Source organism: Orycteropus afer, unplaced genomic scaffold (genome assembly GCF_000298275.1).
Source record: "Orycteropus afer afer isolate SDZICR_OR568_19922 unplaced genomic scaffold, OryAfe1.0 scaffold00388, whole genome shotgun sequence".
NCBI classification, from domain to species: Eukaryota; Metazoa; Chordata; class Mammalia; order Tubulidentata; family Orycteropodidae; genus Orycteropus; species Orycteropus afer.
Window position 1 is genome coordinate 1253242 of NW_006921975.1, and position 22457 is coordinate 1275698.

General features: G+C 44.6%; 1 protein-coding gene across 1 annotated transcript in view; it reads right to left on the reverse strand.

Annotated features, from left to right (window-relative positions):
- Positions 1–18640, reverse strand: part of GRIA3 (glutamate ionotropic receptor AMPA type subunit 3) — a 359162-nt gene extending 340522 nt beyond the window's left edge. Inside the window, exons 1-2 of the mRNA XM_007953365.2 lie at positions 18532–18640; positions 17179–17337 (exon numbers count right to left, since the gene is read on the reverse strand). Coding sequence (XP_007951556.1) covers positions 17179–17337; positions 18532–18640 — 268 coding nt within the window. The remainder of the gene's footprint in view (positions 1–17178; positions 17338–18531) is intronic.
- Between the last annotated feature and the right edge of the window lie 3817 nt (positions 18641–22457).

Sequence of the window (22457 nt, forward strand, 5' to 3'; positions counted from 1 at the left end):
GATTAGTAGCTCAATATTTATTGATTCATTAGTCTTGATTGTTAGCCCAATATCTATTTAGAGGAAAGTGGAGAAGGATGCCCACTGGTGGCAGCATTTACTATGTGCTGGGCATTTGACATAAATTTTCTTTTAGTCCTGACAACCACTCTAGAAGGGAGACAATGTTATGACTCTCATTCCATAGATAAGGAAACTATTTTTGGAAGCATGGAGTGGTTAGATAATTTGCTGAAGGTCACAAAGCTAGAATTCTAACCCAAGGCAACTTTGGCTTAAAGCCTACATGATACTTCCTCTCGTATTTGGAGCCCATAGTTGCCTAGTGCACTGAAGAAAACAAAACCTCTGTATCTAACCAGATCTACCTCCTTGCAAAGCAATTTGGGGCTTGGGAGTTGAGGGTTGGACTATAAGATATAAATTACAGAGCATGGGCCTCTGCCACGGAGGTCAGTTTTGAGAGAGACATCTTAGTGCAGTCTGTGGCATCTTCTGCAGCATTGTGAAGGTCCAGAGCTCCTGAGCAAGGAGGGGCAAGGAAAGGAAAGGGCAAGCCTCCAAAAGAACCCTGTGATATCATCTGAATTAAAGTATTTGAAGTTAGAAAGGCCTTGGGGATCACCTAGTCTAATGCCTTTATTTTACAAATGGGAAAGCAGGCCCAGAGAAGGTCTAGTCACAAAGCTAGTTGGTAGTGGTAGAGCAAGGGAAATAATCTAGGACTAACTCATTGCCGTCCAGTCGGATCCTACTCATAGCGACCCCTCCTTGGGTTTCCGAGGTAGTATCACTACGGAAGTAGACTGCCCAACCTTCCTTACGAAGAGTGGCTGGTGGGTTTGAACCACCAGCCTTCTGGTTAGCAGTCAAATGTCTTAGGCACTACACCACCAGAGCTCCCAATCTAGGACTAGAACTTTTTAATTCATGACATGTTGCTTCCCTTATATGCCTGGAAGAATTTAACTCTGAGCAAACCAGAGATTTTGGCATCTCAGTTTCAGTCAACCAACCTTAAATACCACTTTCTTTTCTTTTCTTTTTTTGCTCTTTTAATTGGAAAACATAATTACAATTCTAAGACTATGTCTCCTGGACTCATTCACTGAGGCTGTTAGAGGATCTGGTTGTCCTCTCTGATTTTGAGCTCGGAGATTCAAGATGTCCCCAAACTGCTCCGTTAATAACTTATCATTGCCTTGGCAGCCATGAATGTATCAAAACCTTGTATTTATATTTTCCGCTGGCATCAACTCTTGGGATAAGGAGTCCCATATGTTTACTTCCCTCTGTGTAAAGTAGGCCTGCCTTTGATTTGCCCTAAATTTGTTCCTTTCAAGCTTCTAGGGGAGCCCCTTGTTCTAGCATAACAGGGCTGGGTGAGCAAGGTCATTTCCTCTTTCCATCCATCTTGCTGATTTCAAATTACAGCCACTTACTCTGGACCCAAGCGGGCCCGTTTTGTCAAGCTCCTCAACTGTCTGGCCCCCACTTGGTGAACATTTTAGGCACTGCAGCCAGTGATGTCTGCAGCATGATTGAGAGCTTTCTCATTGCTGTCTCCTCCCACCCACCAAAGCTTCCTGACCAAAGCAGGGAGTCCCTCATAGCAGGAGCTGTGGAGATTACAAGGTAAAGGCAAGCTGCCCCTGGCAGTTGGGTTTCCTTCTTCCAAAAGAGGACTGAGAGGGCAACTGAGGGCTGGGGGAGGGGTGAGTCTTGATGGGACTCCGTCTGGGCCATGTTGGCAGCTAGGGAAGGCTGCCAAAATTCTAGAGCTAAGAATACTGAGACTTCATTTGGTTTTATCATATTAACACATTTCACACTACATTTCTTAATGGGCTGCCTTGTTGGATGGCATTTTTAGTCACCTTTGGAGCTTGCTATCGAAAAACTCCTTTCTTGTTTCTTTTTAAAATAACCTTCTGTGCTGTTGAACTTGAAAAGGTTGTCAGATGGAAGTGTTTATGTGCTATCATCTTAGCTAAAATAGCATAAAGATGAAAGTATCCAACACATATATTTACTGAGTACCTGGAGGAATATAATTTAGGGGATGCAGTGCTGTCTAAGCTGCCATCAGAGATGCAGCCCTTGCCTGACGTAGGCTGTATGCATGCCAGGGCAAAATGAATAGCCCTCTGGCTGTAATCAATTTACTTCATTCAAACAATTGGCAATTGTATTTGCAAGCAACTGGCAGTTTCATCCGCTTTACCAAGTTTTCCAAAATCACATAACTGAGGACTGATGGCAAAGATAAATATTAACAATCAAAGAAAGGCCATCTGCTGAAGTGGTCATTGCTAGGGACAACAGAAGTCCCTTGGGAATCTCGCCAGGTCTCTCCACCTAACTAGGATCCACCATCACCTTACCGTCCCCTTACTCTCCCTCACCTGGAATGAGGTTAACATTTAAAAATATAATGCTATGCTATAGGTGGCTTGTCACTGCAATAAAACCCCAATTAATCACTATCCAGCTACATGGATCCCACAAATAATTGGATTTTTTCTTTACTCCCTTTTAGACAAAGGTCAACAGAATAAGGAGCTGCAATAATTGCTTTAGGATTTCGCTTGGGAAACCATGAGACCAGAGTTCTAGTCATAGTTTTGCAACTGGCTCTGTGATCTTGACTGGTCTCTCTCCTCTTAACCTCTTTTCTTGTACATGACATTAAGGATGTGACTAGATGATTTCTAAATTCCCTTCTACCTATAGCAGCCTATATTTCTAATACTAGCAGTTTAATTTTAAAAGACAACTTACAGGACAGGTCCTAGGCTCATTATATTCAGTCCAGTATTCCACACCCTCTGCATCTCCAGTTTTACCTTATGATAATCATACATACATTTAACTTTACATACACTGCAATCATACTTCCTAATTTCAAAGCACTTTCACTTTCATTCTCTCATTTGATCTTTATAAGAGCTCTGTAATATACACAGCTCAAGCATTTTTATCCCCATTTTGCAGATGAAGAAACTGAGGTCTTGATGGGTAAAAATAACTCATGTAAGATCATAGGGCTACATAAAAACAGAGATGGGACAAGAACACATGTTTTCAGACTCTATGTCTGGTGCCTTTTTCCTTTGACAAATATAATATTAATAATGGCAGCTAATATTTTTTTGAGTGTTGTCTATATGTCAAGCTTTCCACATATTATATCATGTAATTTTCACAGCAACCTTAGAGGTGTGAATGACTATTCTTCCCATTTTTCAGATAGAAAAACTGAGGGTCAGAGGAGTTAAGTTTCTCACCTATGGCTATAGAACTAGAAAGTGATGGATTCAGGCTTTAAACCTAAAGTCTGGATTTTGAGCTTAGCCACCATTGCTAGCCTGCCTGTCGTGATTTACATAATACATAACCTAAAGAAGATGGAAGGTCAAGTTTTCATTCTGGGTACACTATTTGGCAGAGGAATAATGATCATTCCAGAAAAGCCAAGGCAACTAATGAGTCAGCAAGTATTCATTAAGATTTTACTATGTGTTCAGAACTGTGCTAGGATGTAGGTATTACAGGGGGTTGAGGCATGCATATAAACCTTAATGAATTGAGAATCCATCTAAATACATAGCAGTACCAAAAACCAAAAATCAAACAAACTCACTGCCATTGAGTCAATTCTGATTCATAGCAACCCTCATTGGGTTTCCAATGCTGTAAATCTTTACAGAAGCAGACTGCATCATCTTTCTTACATGGAGCAGCTGGTGGATTTGAACCATCCCTCACTATACCATCAGAGCTCCTCAAATCCATAGCAATAAGACAGTGCAAATCATGACATTGATCTTATAAGCCATGGCACATATATGTCATAAAAGACTCTATGTTATGTAATAATATGTAGTCTTTGTTAGTTGCTGTCAAGTCAATTCTGACTTGAGGTGACCCCATGTGTGCAGAATAGAACTGCTCCATACAGTTTCTAAGGCTTTGACCTTTTGGAAGCCGATCACCACACTTTACTTCTGAGGTGCCTCTGGATGGGTTCAAACCACCAACATTTCAGCTAGCAGTCAAATGCTTAACCGTTTGTGCCATCCAGGGGCTTCTTATACAAAATAAGAAAAATCAAGTTCTCAAAGCACATTGGAAGGACCTGGAAAAATGCTCACAATATTAAAGCGAAAAATCAGGAAACCAATCTGAGCATATGGTAAAACCCAATTTTGGATGATTTTCATTTTATCTATATATTTGAAGTTTTTTTTTATAGTTAGCATTAATTAATTTAACATCTATAATCATAACAATGTCTTATATTTTTTTAAAAAAAAATTAATTGGGGTAATAGAACTTAAACACATGAAACAATGGGAGAAGAGTAGATACCAGTAATAAGAGCAGTGATAGTTGGTTTAGTTCAATTCTCTGCTGGTGAGACTACAGAAAAACATGGTGGCAAAGACCCGACTCCAGGAATCGGGCAGTCTAGCTTCTCATCCTGCTTCTGCCACTAAAGAGCTGCATCATCTTTGGCAAGTCACTTCTTTCTTGGCCTCACTTTCCTCATCCCACGAAATGAGGTGCTTGGACTAGAACTACATGATCTAACGCCAATGATCTGTGATGTTCAACAAGACTCTAGATTTTGTTTTTCTCATTCCTGACTATAAATCAGAAGGTGGTAAAATGACAAGTTAACATTGGAGGCACTAAATGGAAGAAGATACCATTAACCATGGCACCTGAAACTCACGCTTCATGGTATTTCCAACTTGCTGCCATCTCTTTGAAAAAAATAAGGCTGTTATTGTTTTCATAGGTAACATCACGGAGCAGCAGTGAAAGCTAGGAGAAAAAGATTTCGTTGGGAAGATATCTTAGAGAAGAGCCAAGAGTTAGAAGACTTGTGTTGTAATCCTAGCTCAGCCATCTACCAGCTATTTGACCTTGGGTGAGTCACTTAGCCTCTCGTCTTCAGTTTCTTTAGCTGAAAAACAGTGATTAACAAACCCTGAGAGATAACATAGCAATGGTCTCGGGTGGGAAATGAGAAGAGAAGGTTATGCACATGGAGCAAGAGTGCCCTGGGATATGAAGGGAAAAAACTGGCTTCAGTGGTCACCCAGGTTTGGGCTTGCTAGAGGCAGCATGCTAGTAAATCAGAGGAAGAGAAGGGAGGGAAAGGACTGTGTTGCTTGGTGTTCCTCAGCAAGATCCTTTCTAGTGAGTCTGTGCTCGTTAACCTTTGCTCAGGGGAGAATGGACCCTGAAACGCTGGAAAATCACATTAGCAAAATTACACTTTTAACCTTTTCCATATCTCTTTCCTTTGCTATTTTTGGTCTGACTTAGGCAAGCAACATCAAAAGAAGAAAATCCATTCACTCAAACTGATACACTCTAACCGTCCATCCATACACCACCCTTAATTAAAAGAGCTCAGAAAAATCATGGCACCACATTTTTCCTTGGCTGAGTGGATCTACTTGGGATCTACTTCCTCAGAAGGAAGGTTGGGCAATCTACTTCCGTAGTGATACTGCCTCGGAAACCCAAGGAGGGGTTGCTATGAGTCGGAGATGACTCCACGGCACATAACAACAACCACCACCACATTAAAATAAACTTTGCATTTGCAGAAATATTGTTCTTTCCTTCAAGCCAGCAAGTGCTCAGGTTATTGTATGAGGCCCTTGATCCAAAGCAGCATGGCTAGTAAGAACATTTTATATACTGTATTTTTACACAAATAGCACACATGTTACATGTTGTTGCATACCACACAACCTCTGCATGTTATTTTCCTAAGTGCATTATACCAATATTTTTTACACGTTGCTGAATTAAATTTCTTTCTTTCTTTCTTTCTTTTCTGTCCAATGAATTTAATGTTAAGTCTTTGTCTTGGTGATTATTGATGTGGAGGTTTGGTTCCCAACAGCAGACCCTTACCAGCCTACCCTTGACTTTCTAAAGTAGCTCCTCTCCTGGCAGGATTTCTTCCCTGCTCTGCAAACTGCTTTCTCCAACGCAGGAAGAAATCATTCTTCCACCCAGAAACAGCCCTTGCCAGGGTCTCTGCACCCAGGGCTGGAGAGGCCACTCAGGCCGGCCAGGCTGGCATGCTGCAGCCGCGAACATTCAGCCCCGCCATCTGGCTGGCCTGCTACTATGCTCCGGCTGTTTGAATCTCCCGCCCACGTGAACACTGTGAGGTGGGCGAGAGAGCACGGGCACAGAGGCATCGCAGGTCCCTTACTCGGACGAGGAGAGTCTGAGTGGTTGCCTAGGGCAGTGTGCGCCTGCACCCATGCTGTCCTGACACCTGACTTCATATGGGGCTGGTACCACGAGACCTGGGCCCACAGGGGCAATGAACCCCACCTGCTTCCAGACCAGCCTGTGTTAATAATAGCTCCCACTTATTGAAACTTACATACTTTATTTAATTTTCCCAGCAACACTATAAGGTAGTTACCATTGCATCCATCCTCATTTCACAGATGAGAAAACTGAGAATCGGAGAGGTTAAGTCATTTTCCCAAGGCCCACACAGCTAATAAGAGTGAGCCAAGATTTAAATCCAGGTTGTCCAATTTAGAGCAATTCTTTGCCTTCTGGGATATCCCAAACTAAGTAGGAGAAACAATTTTCCACTAGGCAAGGGTCAGGTAGCAACCCCTTGCTCCAGAAAGGTGCAAAACCCAAGGGCTGGAAGTGAGGCTGCAAGCTGCAGTGCGCCTGAGAAAGGTTACTGAGAGTTGAGCTGCCACTCAACCATGAAAGGTCACTAGATATACAGTATATGTATGTAGGACCTTAAGCATATCCACAAAGGAGAGATTCTACCATATTGACATAGTCCCTTGATGGCACACTAAGAGGAGAAAGTCAAATTTGGGCTCTTCCCTCTGCTGTTCTCAGCAGTTATAACTACCAGTTAATAGAGCTTCCCTTAATCCATAACTTAAGCTGCTAAAGGGAGGTGTATGGTGTAGCGTGGTGCCAGAAACTGGTACCTTCCACTCTCCACCACTTCCGGTCCCATTGCAAATATCTTGTTTGTCCCACAGCGCTTTTAAAAAATTTAATTTGCATGTCTTCATGTAGAGGTCTGGACTCTCCAGATTCCCTGCTTACTATAACACACCTAGCTCAATTCTCACATTTATGCGATCTGCCTCACTCCTGTAAGCATTTAAAATTTCAACCCCTGTTGAAATCAAGTGCTGGCTCTAGACGTAGGAAGAGCTCAGGTAGAATCCTGGCTCTACCACTTAACCAACTGTGTGTCCTTGAGCGAGTTGCGTATACATTTTGAAACATCTGTTTTCTCTTTTGTAAAATGGGCACACAAGTAATTCCCTTCTCACAATGTTGTGATATTCTTAGAGATAAGGCTTGTAAAATGCTTAGAACAGTGCCTTCCACGTGGGATAGGCTCTAATGAATGGTAGTTATTGTTACTGTTACTATTTCAGCCCTGGTTTTTAATTTGGTGATACCAAGGAGGTATCAATGAATGCTATATAAACTGCTTGCAGTACCATCTGTTTTTGATCAATGGATTGGCATTTGCCATGACATCTCATTTATAGCATGGCTAAGGACCAATCACTAGCTAATAAGCAAAAAAGAGAGGAAGCATTGTCAACATGAAAATCATTCCCTTGTCTCTACTTATCATCTCAAAGCTTATTTTTTACTTTGTTTACTTTAGAGACTGTGACTTGAGACTAGTTTCTAAATTCTGTCAAGTCTTGGATTTCTGACCTGAGAGGCAAACTTGCCAATGCTTGCCTGGGCCAACAGTACCTCACTTAGGTGGAGAAATAACATGTGAAAATGCCTGGCACCCATGTGGGTGCTCTATAAATGTTCAGTCTGAATCCATAGATCTATATTCACAGGACCAGGGCTTATTAAAGCAGTGATTCCCAAACCGAATGTGCATCAGAATCACCCATAAAGCTTGTTAAAAAAAAAAAAAAAGGCAGATCCCAGTATCTTATCCCCATATTTTTTTGATTCAGTACATCCAGAATGTGACACAGGGATTCACATGTTTAACAAGCATCTTTAGTGATAATGATGCAAATGGTCCAATTCAAGAAACACTGTTTTAAACTAACCAGCAAGAAGCTTCGGAAGGAGCAATGAGATATAAGGATATTTGAGATTGTGTAGCAGGTTCAAGCTGACTGTGCATGTTAGTGGCCTCTGTACCTTAAATTTACAAAGGTGTTCGCCCACACAGAGACCCACACACTTACTCCTCTCTGGGACAGATTTTAATCCCTTCCTATCTCAGTCCCTTGCTGGTAGCCTGACCCCTTTCTGTGTAGCTGCAAGGTAGAGGGCCCTGGTTGCAATGAGTAATTGGCAAAATAGTCCAGGCAGTTATGGAAAATTGAGAGGGAGTTATTTTTTTAACTGCAACAATTTTTAAAAGGTAAAAAACACCTTTTCCCCATCACAAACTGATTTTGCTTCTGAAAACACCCCACAGTAATTGTAGCAAACAACCATACACACAGGACATGGTCAAAGGGAACTAAAATCTTAGTGAATAAACTACCAGAATTTATTCATGAAGAAGGTCCAATGGTGCAAAATAGGTAAAATCTATTTCAGAGATCCTTCTTCACCCTCAAGGATCTCCCAGTGCTCCCTGAATGCTTGCCATTTGGTGCCCCACTTCCTTGGGCAGATGCTTTGCTCTGAGTCACTTACCTGTCTTGAAAAGCTTCCTGTAAGGATCCTGCATGGTAATAGGTGGTAATCTGAACAAATCTTTCTTGTTGAAATATTAATGGCTGACAAAGATTTAACTCATTCCCTTTCTAGACTGTACATTTGCATTCTAACATAAGCCTTCAGAGCAGTAATCCAAATAAATGGATCTGTGGAATTTTAGACTCAGTGGAAGACTGTTGGGGGGGCAATGTTTTGGGGAACTGAGTGCCATTTGGCAGTCTTCAAGTGACACTGGGTAAGTGTCTAATTACTTCCCTGGAGCAGTTCTGGGTTCAGATATGTTAGAAAAAGACATTGTGTTCCTGTATACATCTCTTCCCTGCAAATTTCAAGGGTACCCATAGCTATTGAGTAGATACTGACTCACAGTGACTCTACAGGACAGAGTAGAACTGCCCCATAGGGCTTACAAGGCTGTAAATCTTTACAGAAGCAGACTGCCACATCTTTTTCCTGTGGAGTGGCTGGTGGGTTCAAACCACTGATGTCTTGGTTAGCAGCTAAACACTTAACCACTGCACCACCAGGGCTCCTTTTTCAAGGTTACACACCTTGAAAATTAAGTCAATTTTCCAGACTGTGGACAACCAGATAGAATTTGGATTGTGTTGTGCTTCTTGTCTCTAACCTTGTTGAAGGGAAGTTGGACAGCTGAGGAGAGGTTACATGCCTACTTTTGGCATGCCTTGACCTAGAGAAGCAAAAGAGAAAGGGAGTTGGAACCACATGCTTACCTTAGCTCTCCTGAGCAGGTTGCTTCTAAAAGGGGCACTTTGGGATGTGGCGGGAAGCCAAGACACTGTCATCCTGGTTACCTCCTCTCCCCGACTGCCTTACAGTTCCCCCTACACATTCCCACAAAAAGCAACTCTAAATAGATACTCTCATCAGATATCTAATCATGCCACCTACAGACATGGCTGAAATGGACACAGAGTTTTTGGGAATATCACATGGACATCCTTGAGTCAGAATGAGCCAAATATGTTTCCTATTGCATCATCTAAGGAGCTCTGGTGGTACAGTGCCTAAGGCATTTGAGTGGTCACCAGAAGGTTGGCGGTTCAAACCCACCAGCCACTCTGCAGAAGGAAGACTGGGCAATCTACTTCTGTAAAGATTTACCACCTTGGAAACCCAAAGGGGGTTGCTATGAGTCAGAATTTACTTGATGGCAGTAAGTTTGGTTTTGCTTTTTTTTTATAGCATCATCTTGGGAAAGAAACTAGGTAGAAAAGTGGGTAAAAGCATGTCTGGGAGACTGTTCTTTGGTGACCACAGTCTCCTTGCTCTGGACTCTCACTCCTCAAAGTACGGTTGGAGGGCCAGCAGCATTGGCATTGTCTAGGAGCTTGTTAGAAATGCAAACTTTGCCTCCTTCCCACTGCAGAACTACTGAATATTTTAGCAAAATAATTTTAATAAGTGATTTGGGTGCACATGAAAGACTGAGAAGTGCTACACTAGGTGGAATTGTGGCCCATAGGGTTAAGGGATTATTGCCAGCTGCGTTTCTTCTCTTCATCCTTATCCTTGTTACCTTGCCCCCTCCATATAAGGACAAATGATGGTTGTATTGAGGATAATTGCTAAAGAAACCAGTGGTAGTTAGGAATGGAGGAGCATAGAGGTCCAGACTGATGGATGTAAACACTTCTCTAACCAATGGTCACGTGGAAATCCAGAAGGGACTATGCTGAGTATTTCCACTGGGACGGAGGATGGAGTGTACACTTGAGACAAGGAAAGGATGGAAGAAGTGGGGAGAGGAGACTGCTTGGCTAGGTTTTCAAGTGCTTCCAGAGCTGCCATTTAGTGACTGTGACCAAAATGCTGCCTGACAGTGATGGCCTTACACGTGCTACCTCAAGGAAAGGTAACTTTCAGTCTGAGACCCAGCTTCCCTACCACCTTCCTCTTCTCTCCTCTCCTCTCTTCTCCCTTCCTCTCCTTTGATCTCTCTTCTTTGCCATGACATCTCTTGTCAATGCCCAAAGAAGCACTGACAGGGTCTACAATAGCTTTTCAATGAAATTAATCCCTGCAAACCTTGGCTGCTTCCCAAATCACCCCAATAACTTTTAGAGGTTCAACATGGAGAATCTGAACCTGCCTGTGCCTTGGTGTTCCTTCCATGAGGTAGCTTTTTTACTTTGGCCTGGAAAGGTCTCCCATGACCAAGGCCAGCTGATCTTTGGAATGGGTAAACAGGCCCTCTGTGCCTCAGATTCAGAAACAGCCCAATTTGAGTTTCTTTCCTTGAAATTGAGATATTATGGCTCCTATAGTCCCTGGTTTTGAAGCAAATACTCCACTGTTAGGCACATTAACTCTTTATCTAGACTCTTTTAGCTAGATTTCTGTGTTAGATAAAAAGCTGTCACTCCCAAAGTAGAATGCAGGCCTGGAGAAGAAAGAATGAAGAACAGGAATATTTTGATGGAGACAGAGCATAAGACAAGGCAAAGTCCAGGCAGGAAACAGTCCTGAAATAAGTTTAGTGTGCGTGGGGTACCAGAATCAGAGGCCAGTCGGTGAGTAGGCAGTTACTCAAACAGACTTACTGCCATTGAGTTGATTCGACTCATAGCGACCCCTCCTTGGGTTTCCAAGGTAATATCACTATGGAAGTAGATTGTCCAACCTTCCCTCCGAGGAGTGGCTGGTGGGTTTGAACCACCAGCCTTCTGGTTAGCAGTCAAGTGCCTTAGGCACTATGCCACCAGAGTTCCCAAGAGGGCATGAGCTGGGCAGACAGAGCAGGAGGGGAGATAATGGCATGGAAAGAAGTCGAAGTATGAGGAGGGCACATTCTGTGCCCTCCTTTTGGGACTTTTTGGGGTCTGCTGCTGGAGCTCGGGGCTCATCACACTCATAGGCAGGAGCTATTTGTATCTTTGTGTCTGAAGCCCAGCCATTTCCCAAGCAGCTCCTAGAAGGGAGGTACAGCTCCCACACTCCTGCTGAAGAATCCCCATCACCCCAACCTGGGGTTTTAATTACACTTTCCCGGTGGCCATGCCATCTCACTAGACCCAAATTATCAAACTCCAATGAACAAAGTCAAAACCTGCCTTTTTTTTTAATGGACCAGGTAAAGTACACAGAGGATTTTCCTGACCTTCAGAGAAGTTAGAAAGTTTTAGAAAAGATCTTTCAAATATATTTTCAGTCCTGATCTAAGAAGTTCAAAGTTAAATCATCTGGGTAAGTATGTTTTGCCCCCTCCTGTATTATTAAAAGGAGCTCTCGTGATGTAGTGGTTAAGGCATTTGGCTGCTAACCAAAAGATCAGTGGTTCCAACCCACCAGCTGCTCTGTGGATGAAAGATGAGGCAGTGTGCTTCTGTAGATTTATAGCCTTAGAAACCCTGTGGGTGTCGCTGTGAGTCGGCATTGACTCGATGGCACTGATTTGGGTTTCTGGTTTTATGTTATACATCTATGTTTTAAAATTCTGGCCCCCTCTTATTAGGAAATCCATCTTGTCTTTTAATTCTTCAACCAATTGTATAAAAATGACAAATCTCTTATACACAAAGGAAGAGTAATAACAATGCCTATGCAGCTTCATTTATTTTTCAGTCTGTTAAAATGAAACCAGCCTATCACCTCTGACTACCCATAACAATGAAATTTACAAAAGTATACCACGCGCCAAGCATGTATAATAAAAGTGAAACCAGCCCCATTCTTCTCACTCAATCTTGGGGAGCAGGGAAGGAAAGGCAGAACGAAGGGAACAGCGTCCCATAGAGGCAGAAGTAAGGGGGTGTGGAAAACTACTTTCATGTTAAGGATAAAAGTTCAAATGATAGGAGGAAAAACCACGGCCCATTTTGTAGTAAGCACAGATCAAGAACAAAATAATTCACCTTGTTCCTTCTCAAACCTCTCCCTGCCCCTTCCCTCCATTTAGTAGATCAATAGGAAGCTGCCTTCTAGGGGAGGTTTTGCAGGAAGCTCACCTTTACAGCCTGCTGATTGCCATCTATTTTTATGGCCCAAATGAACAGCCTCCCCTTCCTCCCTCCTCCCACCATAAAAAATAGATTAAAAAAAAAAAAAAGCATAATAAACCTTGTGAGAAGGTGACTTAAATCTTTGACTGGCACCACTGAGGCAGCCTCTTTGTGCATTGGGAGGCTAAGCCAGCGGGCCAGTAGGGCTGAGAAGTGAGCTAAGCCAGCGAAGCTTACCAAGACTGGCCAGCAGACAGAGGAGAGAGGGACAGCAGCAAAGGTGGGGGGATGGGGGCTAGAGGTGGAGCCAGAATCCACACTGTTTAGTCTGTGAAGATCTGTTTGAGGGCAGGAGCCTAGAGCCCGAGGGTCTTCACCCTGCTTCCAAAGCTTACACAGAAAGCCTAACAAACACCCAAACCAAACAAAACAAAATCTACCAAAGAGCAAAAAACGGGATCAGGGGAGACATTTCCTTCCCAAATGGACCTAAACAGTTAAATGGAACCTGGCAATTACAATAATTAGACAATTAGATTGTGACTCTGTGGGCAAGAGACAGAAACCTGTCTCGGCTAAGTACACTTGTTTGCAAAATGCACTCCGTTATAAAAGGAGCGTGCTCTCAGTTAGCAAGGTATATTTCAAATGACTCAAAAGAAAAATTAATGGAATAACAATGTGCTGCTGATGGGGTAGGCTTAACTAGGAAAAGGCATTTTGCCTGGGGCTCCATTAAAGCCCTCACGCCTAAGTCCCATTCTCAGTCCCATCATCACCGTTGGCCTCCATCAACAGATTTTTATTTAAGCCAATGCGTTTAGAGCACAATTCCGTGGTGAATCACCTTTAAGGTTACATTTGCCTTTTCCCTGCTTCTTGCAAACAGTGCGTAATCCACAAGCACATTTGTTGGCTGTAAAGGTGTACAACAGCAATTTTTGCAATGACAGTGCGGAGAGGGAATATGAGATCTGTGTGCTAATGAGCTGACACTGCAGAGGCTGGGGTGATGTAGTGTGGAGTGCACTACAAGTGCACGGCAGCAAGACACAAGAGGGGACTTCAAGGCAATTGGCGTTTCCTGAGGAACCGAGGCAGCCAAGCCAAGCCAATGGGACCCAGCAGTCCCTTGGCATTTTCACACCCCAAACCCTTCAGATGATCAAATCTGTTTTTTAAAGAACAGATATGTAACTTATAACATGCGTGTACATCTCTTTTCATATATACAAATTGTGAGTGTGTTGGTGCCTGTGTGTGTATATGAATGTATGCATCCTGAAATTAAAATCTTCACACTGCCCTTCTCTCTGGGGTTATCTAGTTAAATTGAAAAGTAAGACAGCAAACCCAATTAATCCCTAGGAAATGGGAACATGTGCTCCAAATCAGATGAGTCTCTTTGATAAACTTCAATTCACCTTTAAGCTGCGATCCCAAATGAACCACTTTTCAAAGCCAGGGAGGCTTTTATTGGCCTCTTAATACACGGAATGAAGTTGGAGTGTGTCTTAAGCAAATCTCTTGAGGGTTGCGCAAAAATTGGTTGCTGGTGAAGTAGAGTCTTTAAATAACTGATGCCTGGGATTCATTGTAAGGAAACCTTCTGAATCCACTGGGAGTGGGGGTGGGGTGGAGGTGGGGTGCAGAGGGAGAGCAGGGACACACGCAGAAGGAATTGCCCTTTGTTTATTTTTTGGGTGTTTGTTTACCTGCATACCAATGCCCTAGAAAGTGTGTTCCTGCCTCTGCATTGAGGAAGCAGGAAAGAACATGAGATGAAATCAATTCCAGTGCTAGGGGAAGCTGAAACTAGGAACTCTGAATGGAAACAAGAGAAAGTTAATTTTTGCCAGCCGACGTCATACTGAGCCAGATAGGAGAGGAGGGTGCCCAGAGAAGAACTCAACGAGGGGTTTCTCTAAGGCCAGTGGGCATCATCAGGGCAGTCAATTGGAGAAATGGAAGCCGGGGTCAACTGTCAAGATACAGTACTGAACTAGAGTTGGACACTGGCTTCTGAGATATTTAGTTTCAACTTCCACAGGGAAAAGAACAATCAAGAGCAGGGGGAGAAATTAGATACTGCTCCAGGGCTTCACTGGTCCTTTGAAAGGACTGGTTTCTGCATTCAGAGACTATCCAACTGGGTTGGACTAGTCATCTTTCTCATACAAAGCCACTAGGCAGCAGCTGCCAGGAGACAGCTTTGAGATCTGGCCCCTGTTCAACGATTGTGACATTCAGAGAGGACTGTTCAGGGGACCAGAGGAGATAACAGCTTTCCTCCTCTGTCCTCAGAGCTATAAAGTCTGAGGGTGCAACAGGCGGTTGGGTACACATCACTGGTTTCTGGAGTTTTCACCTGTGTATGCTTGTGTGTGTGTGTGTGTGTGTATACATGTCTGTATTTGGCATAGCTAAGGGCAAGTTTATCTTTTTGTATTGTTCTTCTTTTTGCCTCATGAGCTACAACTTTTCTCCACACCCTCAAGCCCCCAGCCATGACCCAGCCTTGGTAAGCAGAACTGCTGTGGATTCAGGGCAGGGATTCTGATCAATTTCTTTTCCTTTTCCATGTTTATTCCTTTATTGCCCTGGAAGGAAAGGCATTAAGGCAATAAAATGACAATGTGGTTGACATGTTGCCTGTTCCCAAACCTGAGCTTTTCACATGGCAAGGATCATTTTCTGATTACTCCTTGAGTAGATTGCCAATGGCCCTGGGCTGACAAGTGTCAATCTGGTTTGACCAAAAGAACAGGACCAAAAACCTTGGAGATCAATCACCTCTTAGAAGCTAAATAACTCTCTTATCCCAGTCCTCATCAGTGGAAAGACACGGAAGGCAGTTGAAATAAAAGTAATTAGTTATTAATAATAATAAATCCTAGGGGTTTTATATTTGGTTTGAAATCTATGCTAATCGCTCTTTAGGAGGCTGCAATTAAGATCCAGTCTCTTGACAAGATCACAGTGCTGTGGGATCAAGAGTCAGATGTGCGTTGTAAGTGCTGTGGAGACAGGCTGGTATTACTGAAATAAGATGCAAAGTATAGACAGACATTTTGTAACTTTCACACTTAGCTGGAATTAATAAGTTCCTATTTTTGTCAATGTTGGAATGCCAAAAATGTCAAATACAGAGCATCTCAGAACATGTTCATATAAGGATCTGTAGTCTCAGCTAAATTTTTCTTAAAGCTGATAACTGTCATATTTCTAGCAAAGTACTTCACCCCCATCCCCATGACCCCATGGCTTCAAAGCCAAGGAACTTATACCCTTTAGGACTCCTTCAACAGTTTTTGGAAATCACATAACCTTTGATGCAAAAACATTTGAAGAAAGACACAAACAAAGTTTTACCCAGCTAAACATAAATAACGTTTCTCCCTGGGAAGAAGAAGGAAAAAAAAAAAAAAAATCTGAACTACACCAGCTCTAAAAGCAAAGCATATTTTGTGCTACCAACAGCCTCAATGTTGTGAAAACTTTTAGTGAAAGAAACTTAGGTGAAGAATTCTGTCTTTCTCATGGAACATTTCATTCAAGAAAAACCTGTGTGCGACAGGCTATTAGCTGTTTGGATTCCCTTGGTTTGATTTCTTAAAATGTTCTGTTTCCAGAGGGACAATCAGGGGGCACAACTGTATATTTCAGAAATGGTTTAGGGGTTGATGAATTTCCTTCCTGATATTCCCTTTTCTGTTGCACGCCTCCTCCCACCCCCAGCCTTCTTGCTTTAAGTTAAGAACTGTGTGGTCCCTAAGAGTGAGGGGGGTGAGCAATACTGGAGGAGACACTAGCCTTCCAAATATTCAGCTGAGTGCTGTCTTCTCCCTTCCCCCCTGTTTGCCAGGTGTTCATCACTTGCAGTCCGTTTGTAGTTTGATCAGTTCTTATCAGAGTCCTCTCAGTAAGAAAGGTGAGAGTCTGGGATAAAAAGAGGCCAGGGAACCCAGCCTGATCTTTCCCTCAAGGTCACTTATTTGCAGAATTTCTCCTCTTTGCTCCCTATATGGGAGGTCTGGCTGGGCAGTTGTCAATTTCAGTTCATCCCCACAGTCAGGTACTAGCTTTAACAGTCAAGTGATGGGCATCTTGAATTGACTCAATCAAGAGGCTGCTGCTTCTTTTTAAATCCCATATGAAGAGATTTCCCATAACAACCATACTTTGTTTTTTTCTTTTTCCAGAAAAACGGGTAAGGGGGTAGGGAGTGCCAGCTCAGCTGGTAGGAAAATGAAACTTTTGCATCAGACATTATTCATGACAGTTTTTCTCCCAGCCTAAGCCCTTCAGCAGAATTCTCCGGAGTTGATTTATGCCGCATGAAACCTGGCTAGACTAGAGTCCCTAAAATGTCTACTGAGGCAATCATTCCCCAACACAGGCAGACCCCAAGCCCCACAAGCAAAATGCAAAGGAGGTCCCCGAGGTCCCAAAGAGGAAAAGCGCATCTACTTACAAGCATTAGTCACAGAAAAACTATTGGAGGAATCCAAGTGGTCTACGTGGTAATTCAGATGGAAGGGCTTTTCGGTGGTGTTCTGGTTGGTGTTGTATAACTGCACGGCAAAGCGGAAAGCGCTGTGCTCCTGCACTGTGTTTCTCATGAAAAGTCCACCTACAAGCAAAGGGATCGGAGATTTGCCTTGTGCCCCCCAGGACAGGTTCGAAATAGGGGGGCCCTGCGGATATGAGCTACTTCTCGGTGGTATTGGGACTTGCGATTGAAGGTGGATATTCAACCTGTGTGTGTGTTTCAAGACTCTTGTGAACTCAGATTTTGGCCAAGAGAAACCTGGTTTTCCTCTAAACTGAAGGGGAGGAGGAGAGGTTGGAGCGAAAGTGGAAAAGGAAAAGGGGAAGAGGGGAGAGGGGACTTCTCTGGGTAGGACGGTGGAATCCATGGAAAGGAGCGCGACTTGGTCCCTTCTTAGGCAGTAGCCCCCTTCCCAAACCCCCTCCCACCCACTGATCCCCGAAAGCTGGTCCGTCCTTTCCTGGCACAAAGGGAAAGGTTGGGAAGGAAAAAAAAAAAATCATTCCCTCTCCAGTCCCCATCCAGTTCCTGATCGGAGCCCCCCTCCCATGACAATATATGGGGTTGGTTCAGTAATGGCAACAATTCGAACTTCTCGACTTGTAAATACAGACAGAAGCCGAGAAAACTCCCTCCCTGAGCCCGGGAGCCTGGCTCCAGACAGACACAGAGGCAATTCAGGAATTCGTGGTCTGCGTGACTTCGCCGCTTCGCTCAGCTCCTCTTCTCACCCCCGCCTCCCACTCCTCCGCTCCGGGCCCCGGCTGCTGCCCGGGTCTGGGATACCCAGAGCGGGCTCCCACCTTCCCCGGACTGACTTGACTCCCTGGCGCCCGGAGCCGCAGACGCGGGACGGTGCGCCCCTGGCCCCGGTTACGCGCTCTGGCGCGGCCAGACAGGCGGCATCACCCTGGGACAACTTCCAGCGGCGGCACGCACACCACGGCAAAGTCCAGAGCAGCGAGCCGAAAACCCGCGACTCTTGGGCCCCTTGCAACACCCCAGCTTTCTGCACGCTTTCCCTGTCCCGCTCAGCGTGGAAAGCCGGGGGGCCCCTACTCCCACCGGCCCCGAGAGACCCCTCTGTCATCCCCGCTGCCCTCCGACTAGCCAGCTATCTGGGGCTCGGCTTCCTGCGAGCCTCGCCAGGTCCCGGTGGCCAGTCCCTTCCCCAGGCCATGCAGGACAGGGACCCGCGGCCGCCGTAGCCCCGCCGGGACAGTGGTCTTGGGTGCAGGGGAGCCAGGCCCGGCTGGCTCCGTCGCTCGCGCTTACCTATGCTGATGGTGTTAGGGAATCCTCCGTGAGAATGACCCAAAAGCCCCAGGACTAACAAGAAGAACGCCCGGAGCACGCTTTGCCCCATTTTCTTCTGCCTGGCCATGCTACGCTTAAAACGAAGCTGACAAGAGCATGGGCGCAACTCGGGAGTCGTCAAAATAATAACAGAAAAAGAAAAAGAATTCGCTGGCTCTTCCACCCCCTCCCCTCAACTTGCTCACGCTCACTCTTCCTTTCCACCCCACACTAATCCGCCGCCGCCGCCGCCGCCGCCTCTTCTCTGTTCTCTTCTCTCTCTCTCTCCCTCTCCCTCTCGCTCCCAGGCTCTCTCACACCCCCTCCCCGCCCCCCACCTCACTTCTGTCTTCACACCAATCTGGAAGGCGGGTTCATTGGCTGCAAGCTCAGTTTGCCAAAGGGATCTCTCTCCCTATCAGGAAGAGAGAGACACAGAGAGACACCGAGAGAGAAACACACACACACACACACACACACACAGAGACAGGAGAAGAAAAACCTAAAACCCCAGACAAAACAAAAAGACAAAACAGAGGAAAATCAAAAGAAAGACGAGAGAGAAAGAGAGAGAGAGAGAGAGAGAGTAAGAGAGAGAGAGAGAGAGAGAGGAATTATCAAGAAAATCTGAGACTTTTCCCCCCTAAAAAGATGGTGGGTCTGGGGGTGGTGGTGAAGGAAAGAGCGAAAAGGCTCAGAGCTCATGAATTGGGCTCTTCCAATTGGGCCGGTAGGGGGATATTGATCAAAGTTGATCTGACGTGGAATTAAAGCCGCACACCGCTTAGCTCCACTGCAAACTGCAGCCCTGGACTGCAAAGCCTCGGCGCTGGCGTTTGTCAACACGGGAGATGGGATCAATAGAAATACACCAACCCTCACGTGGACTAGCCTTTCAAGCTGCAACCGACCCTTTTTTCAAAAAGCTGCATTGTTTCTGCATTTGTGTGTCTGTCTTTAAAAAGGGGGATATGATTGGCGTTGGGAGGGGGGAGAGGTTGGTGGTTACTCCAGAGTCTTTGTAGAGACTCGGAGAAGCAGTTCCCATCACAATGCACCCAAAGATGCTGCGCATGCCCGGTCCCTGCCACTCAGTTTTTACAGCAGAGATCCCAGGGCGAGTGGACAACACCCCCTACCCCCGCAGCTTGTGGGGGGGATGGCATGTCCTTCCCCTTACCCAAGTGCTGAGGTGGGGTCGGGGGGCCGGGGATGGTTGGTGTGCTTTGGAGGGCATAGAAAAGTATGTGCATGAAGGTGGTTACTAAAAGGTTAATGAAAAAGACTGGAGGTCCCATGGATAGAGGAGGAGAGAAGCCTGGAAATGAGCTTGGACGGGGGTGAGGATTGAAGGCTAAGGTTGGAGGAAATTGTTCCTAACTGCCTTGCTCCCTTAGTGTTGCCTCTGGACAGAGCAGCCTAGACCCCTGACTGATGACCCCAGAGGTCATCGGTTCTTCCTGTCTCTTCTTCCACTCTCTAATCTAAGGGGGAGAAAGGATCTACGAAGTCCTGCAGTTAAGCCTGGGTAGCAGTGAGGAGCGGTCCCCTCCACAGCATCTTGTCAATGAACTTCCTAGGCTATGGACTCCTCTTCAGCATCTTTCTCCAGAAAATCTTCTTTATAGCACAAAGCTTTCACTCCTATCCCAGTGCTACCCTGCAAGCCACTGGTTTTCTCTGGTACTCCCTTCTCCTCCCACTCCTTTTCATAGCCTCTCTTCCTGGTGGAAGCGGAAGATAAACCTTCCTGTCAGTGTACAGCAAACATAGGGTAGTGGATAGGGAATATGGTCCCAGCTGGTACACTCCAGAACTTTGGATTTGACAATACACAGGCTGGAGCCTAGATTAAAAGCCTGCAAACCCTTTGGGCATCCAGAAAATATGGTCCTAAGTGCTTCCCCAATTTCTATCCTCTCTAACAATGCACAATCTCTTCCTTCCCTACTACCTATGTAAATCTTTTGTCTCCATTTGGATAATCAGTGACTAGTACCAAAAACTCCAAATTCACTGCCGTCAAGTCATTTCTGACTCATAACGTCTCCTCCTTCGGTTTCTGAGAGGCAGTATCTCTAGGGAAGTAGATTGTCCAACCTTCCTTCTGAGGAGTGGCTGGTGGGTTTGAACCACCAGCCTTCTGGTTAGCAGTCAAATGCCTTAGGCACTACGCCACCAGAGCTCCTAGTAGTGAGGAAGAAGCCCGAGAGTCACAGCAGACTGATGTTGCGAGTGGTAAATAGGAGCATTAGGGAGAAGGGGAGAGCAGATACAAGGCCTGCCACCCCTTGACAAATGTGGAAAGTGAGATAGCATTGTTCAGGATAGAGAACATAGACGTTAGAGACAGACATCTTCAGGTTCAAGTCTAAATTTCTTCACATATAGACAGTGTGTGACTTTGAACACTCTCTTAGTCTGTCTGAACCCTAGTTTCTTCATCTACAAAATGAGAATGCTACTATTTCTTTCCTTGTAAGTTCGTTGTGAGATTTAAATGACCTAATGCTCTGGTGGCGTAGTGCCTAAGGCATTTGGCTGCTAACCAGAAGGCTAGTGGTTCAAACCCAACAGCCACTCCTCAGAAGGAAGACTGGGCAATCTACTTCCATAGAGATACTGCCTTGGAAACCCAAGGAGGGGTCATTATGAGCTGGAAATGACTCGACAGCAGTGAGAATGCACGTGGAAGGATCTAACTCAATGCCTGACTTACAGAAAAATCAATAAATGTTAATTTCCAGACTCCTTCTGTCTTTCTCACCTTTTCAAAGTGCTCTCTTCTCTTCCAAATCTCCCCATGCTGTCAGTATCCCTTCCTCGCACCATCTGTACAACCTCAGACTCTGTTGCTCAGTCTTTTCCAGTGTTCCGCATCAAAACTTTCCCATGATAACCCCTCAAGAGCCCTAGGAGACAAGACAGAATCTGGTAGGCAAATCGATACCAAGGTTCTAATTGCAGACAATGACAATTTAATATTAAAAACCACATATTTAGAGAATCTCCTCTCTGTGCCAGGTGTTCTTTCTTTTAGTTGCATTTTAACAGGGCCTTTCAATGCCTTGACCCAAAGGAATAACTCTAATGAAGAAATTTTGGTTTGATTTCAGGTGGATGGATAATATATTTTGGATGGGGGTGGCTTTCAACACACCTTGTTTTACTCCTGGAGACAATTAAATTCCCATGCTGCTTGGCTAGCCATGAGAAGAGATGGAAGAAGGGATCTGTGGCTGTCTTCCCTGTCATTTGGCTTGAAGAGTCATGGGGATGGGTCAGTAACAAAGGATGAAAGGAAGAAGGATGTTCCGGTGCCTCAGCACTTAGAAATTCTCCGTTGAATTCATCGCTGTAAATGCCATCCATCCTTTCCTGTTTCATCCTTCTCTGCTCACCACCTTTTTTCCTCTCTTATCTGCTGCACTCTTTCAGCTCTTAGCTTCCTGTGGCAGCTGTTGGTAGAGCTGGACTAGTCCTATTTGAGCCAGCAGGGACACAGTGGTTGATTGGGTACATTGCTGTTGGTTGAAAAGCCAGTATATTACTTGCAAATTCTTCAGCAAATGAACCCTTACCCAAGAAAGCAATTAGACAGTTTTTGAACTTCTTTTGTTTTCCAATGAGCTGCTAGAAATTGTAACAGCATAGTAACCACAGAAGGTTGCCAACAAAAACCCAAATCCAGGTCTCCCATGTGGTTAACAGGTATCACTAGTGGATTTGGGATAACCTCCTAATCTTAAAATCTATAGTTTGTACTTTTAAATTAGGTCTGTGGTGCAATTTAAACAGCAACAAAATAATTCATTGCAGTTCTTATTGAAAAGTGAAAATAGTACTTCTCTTCAGGAAGTTTCTGTTTGTTTCAGGCTTGGGATACAGGCTCTTGGGTAAGCAGA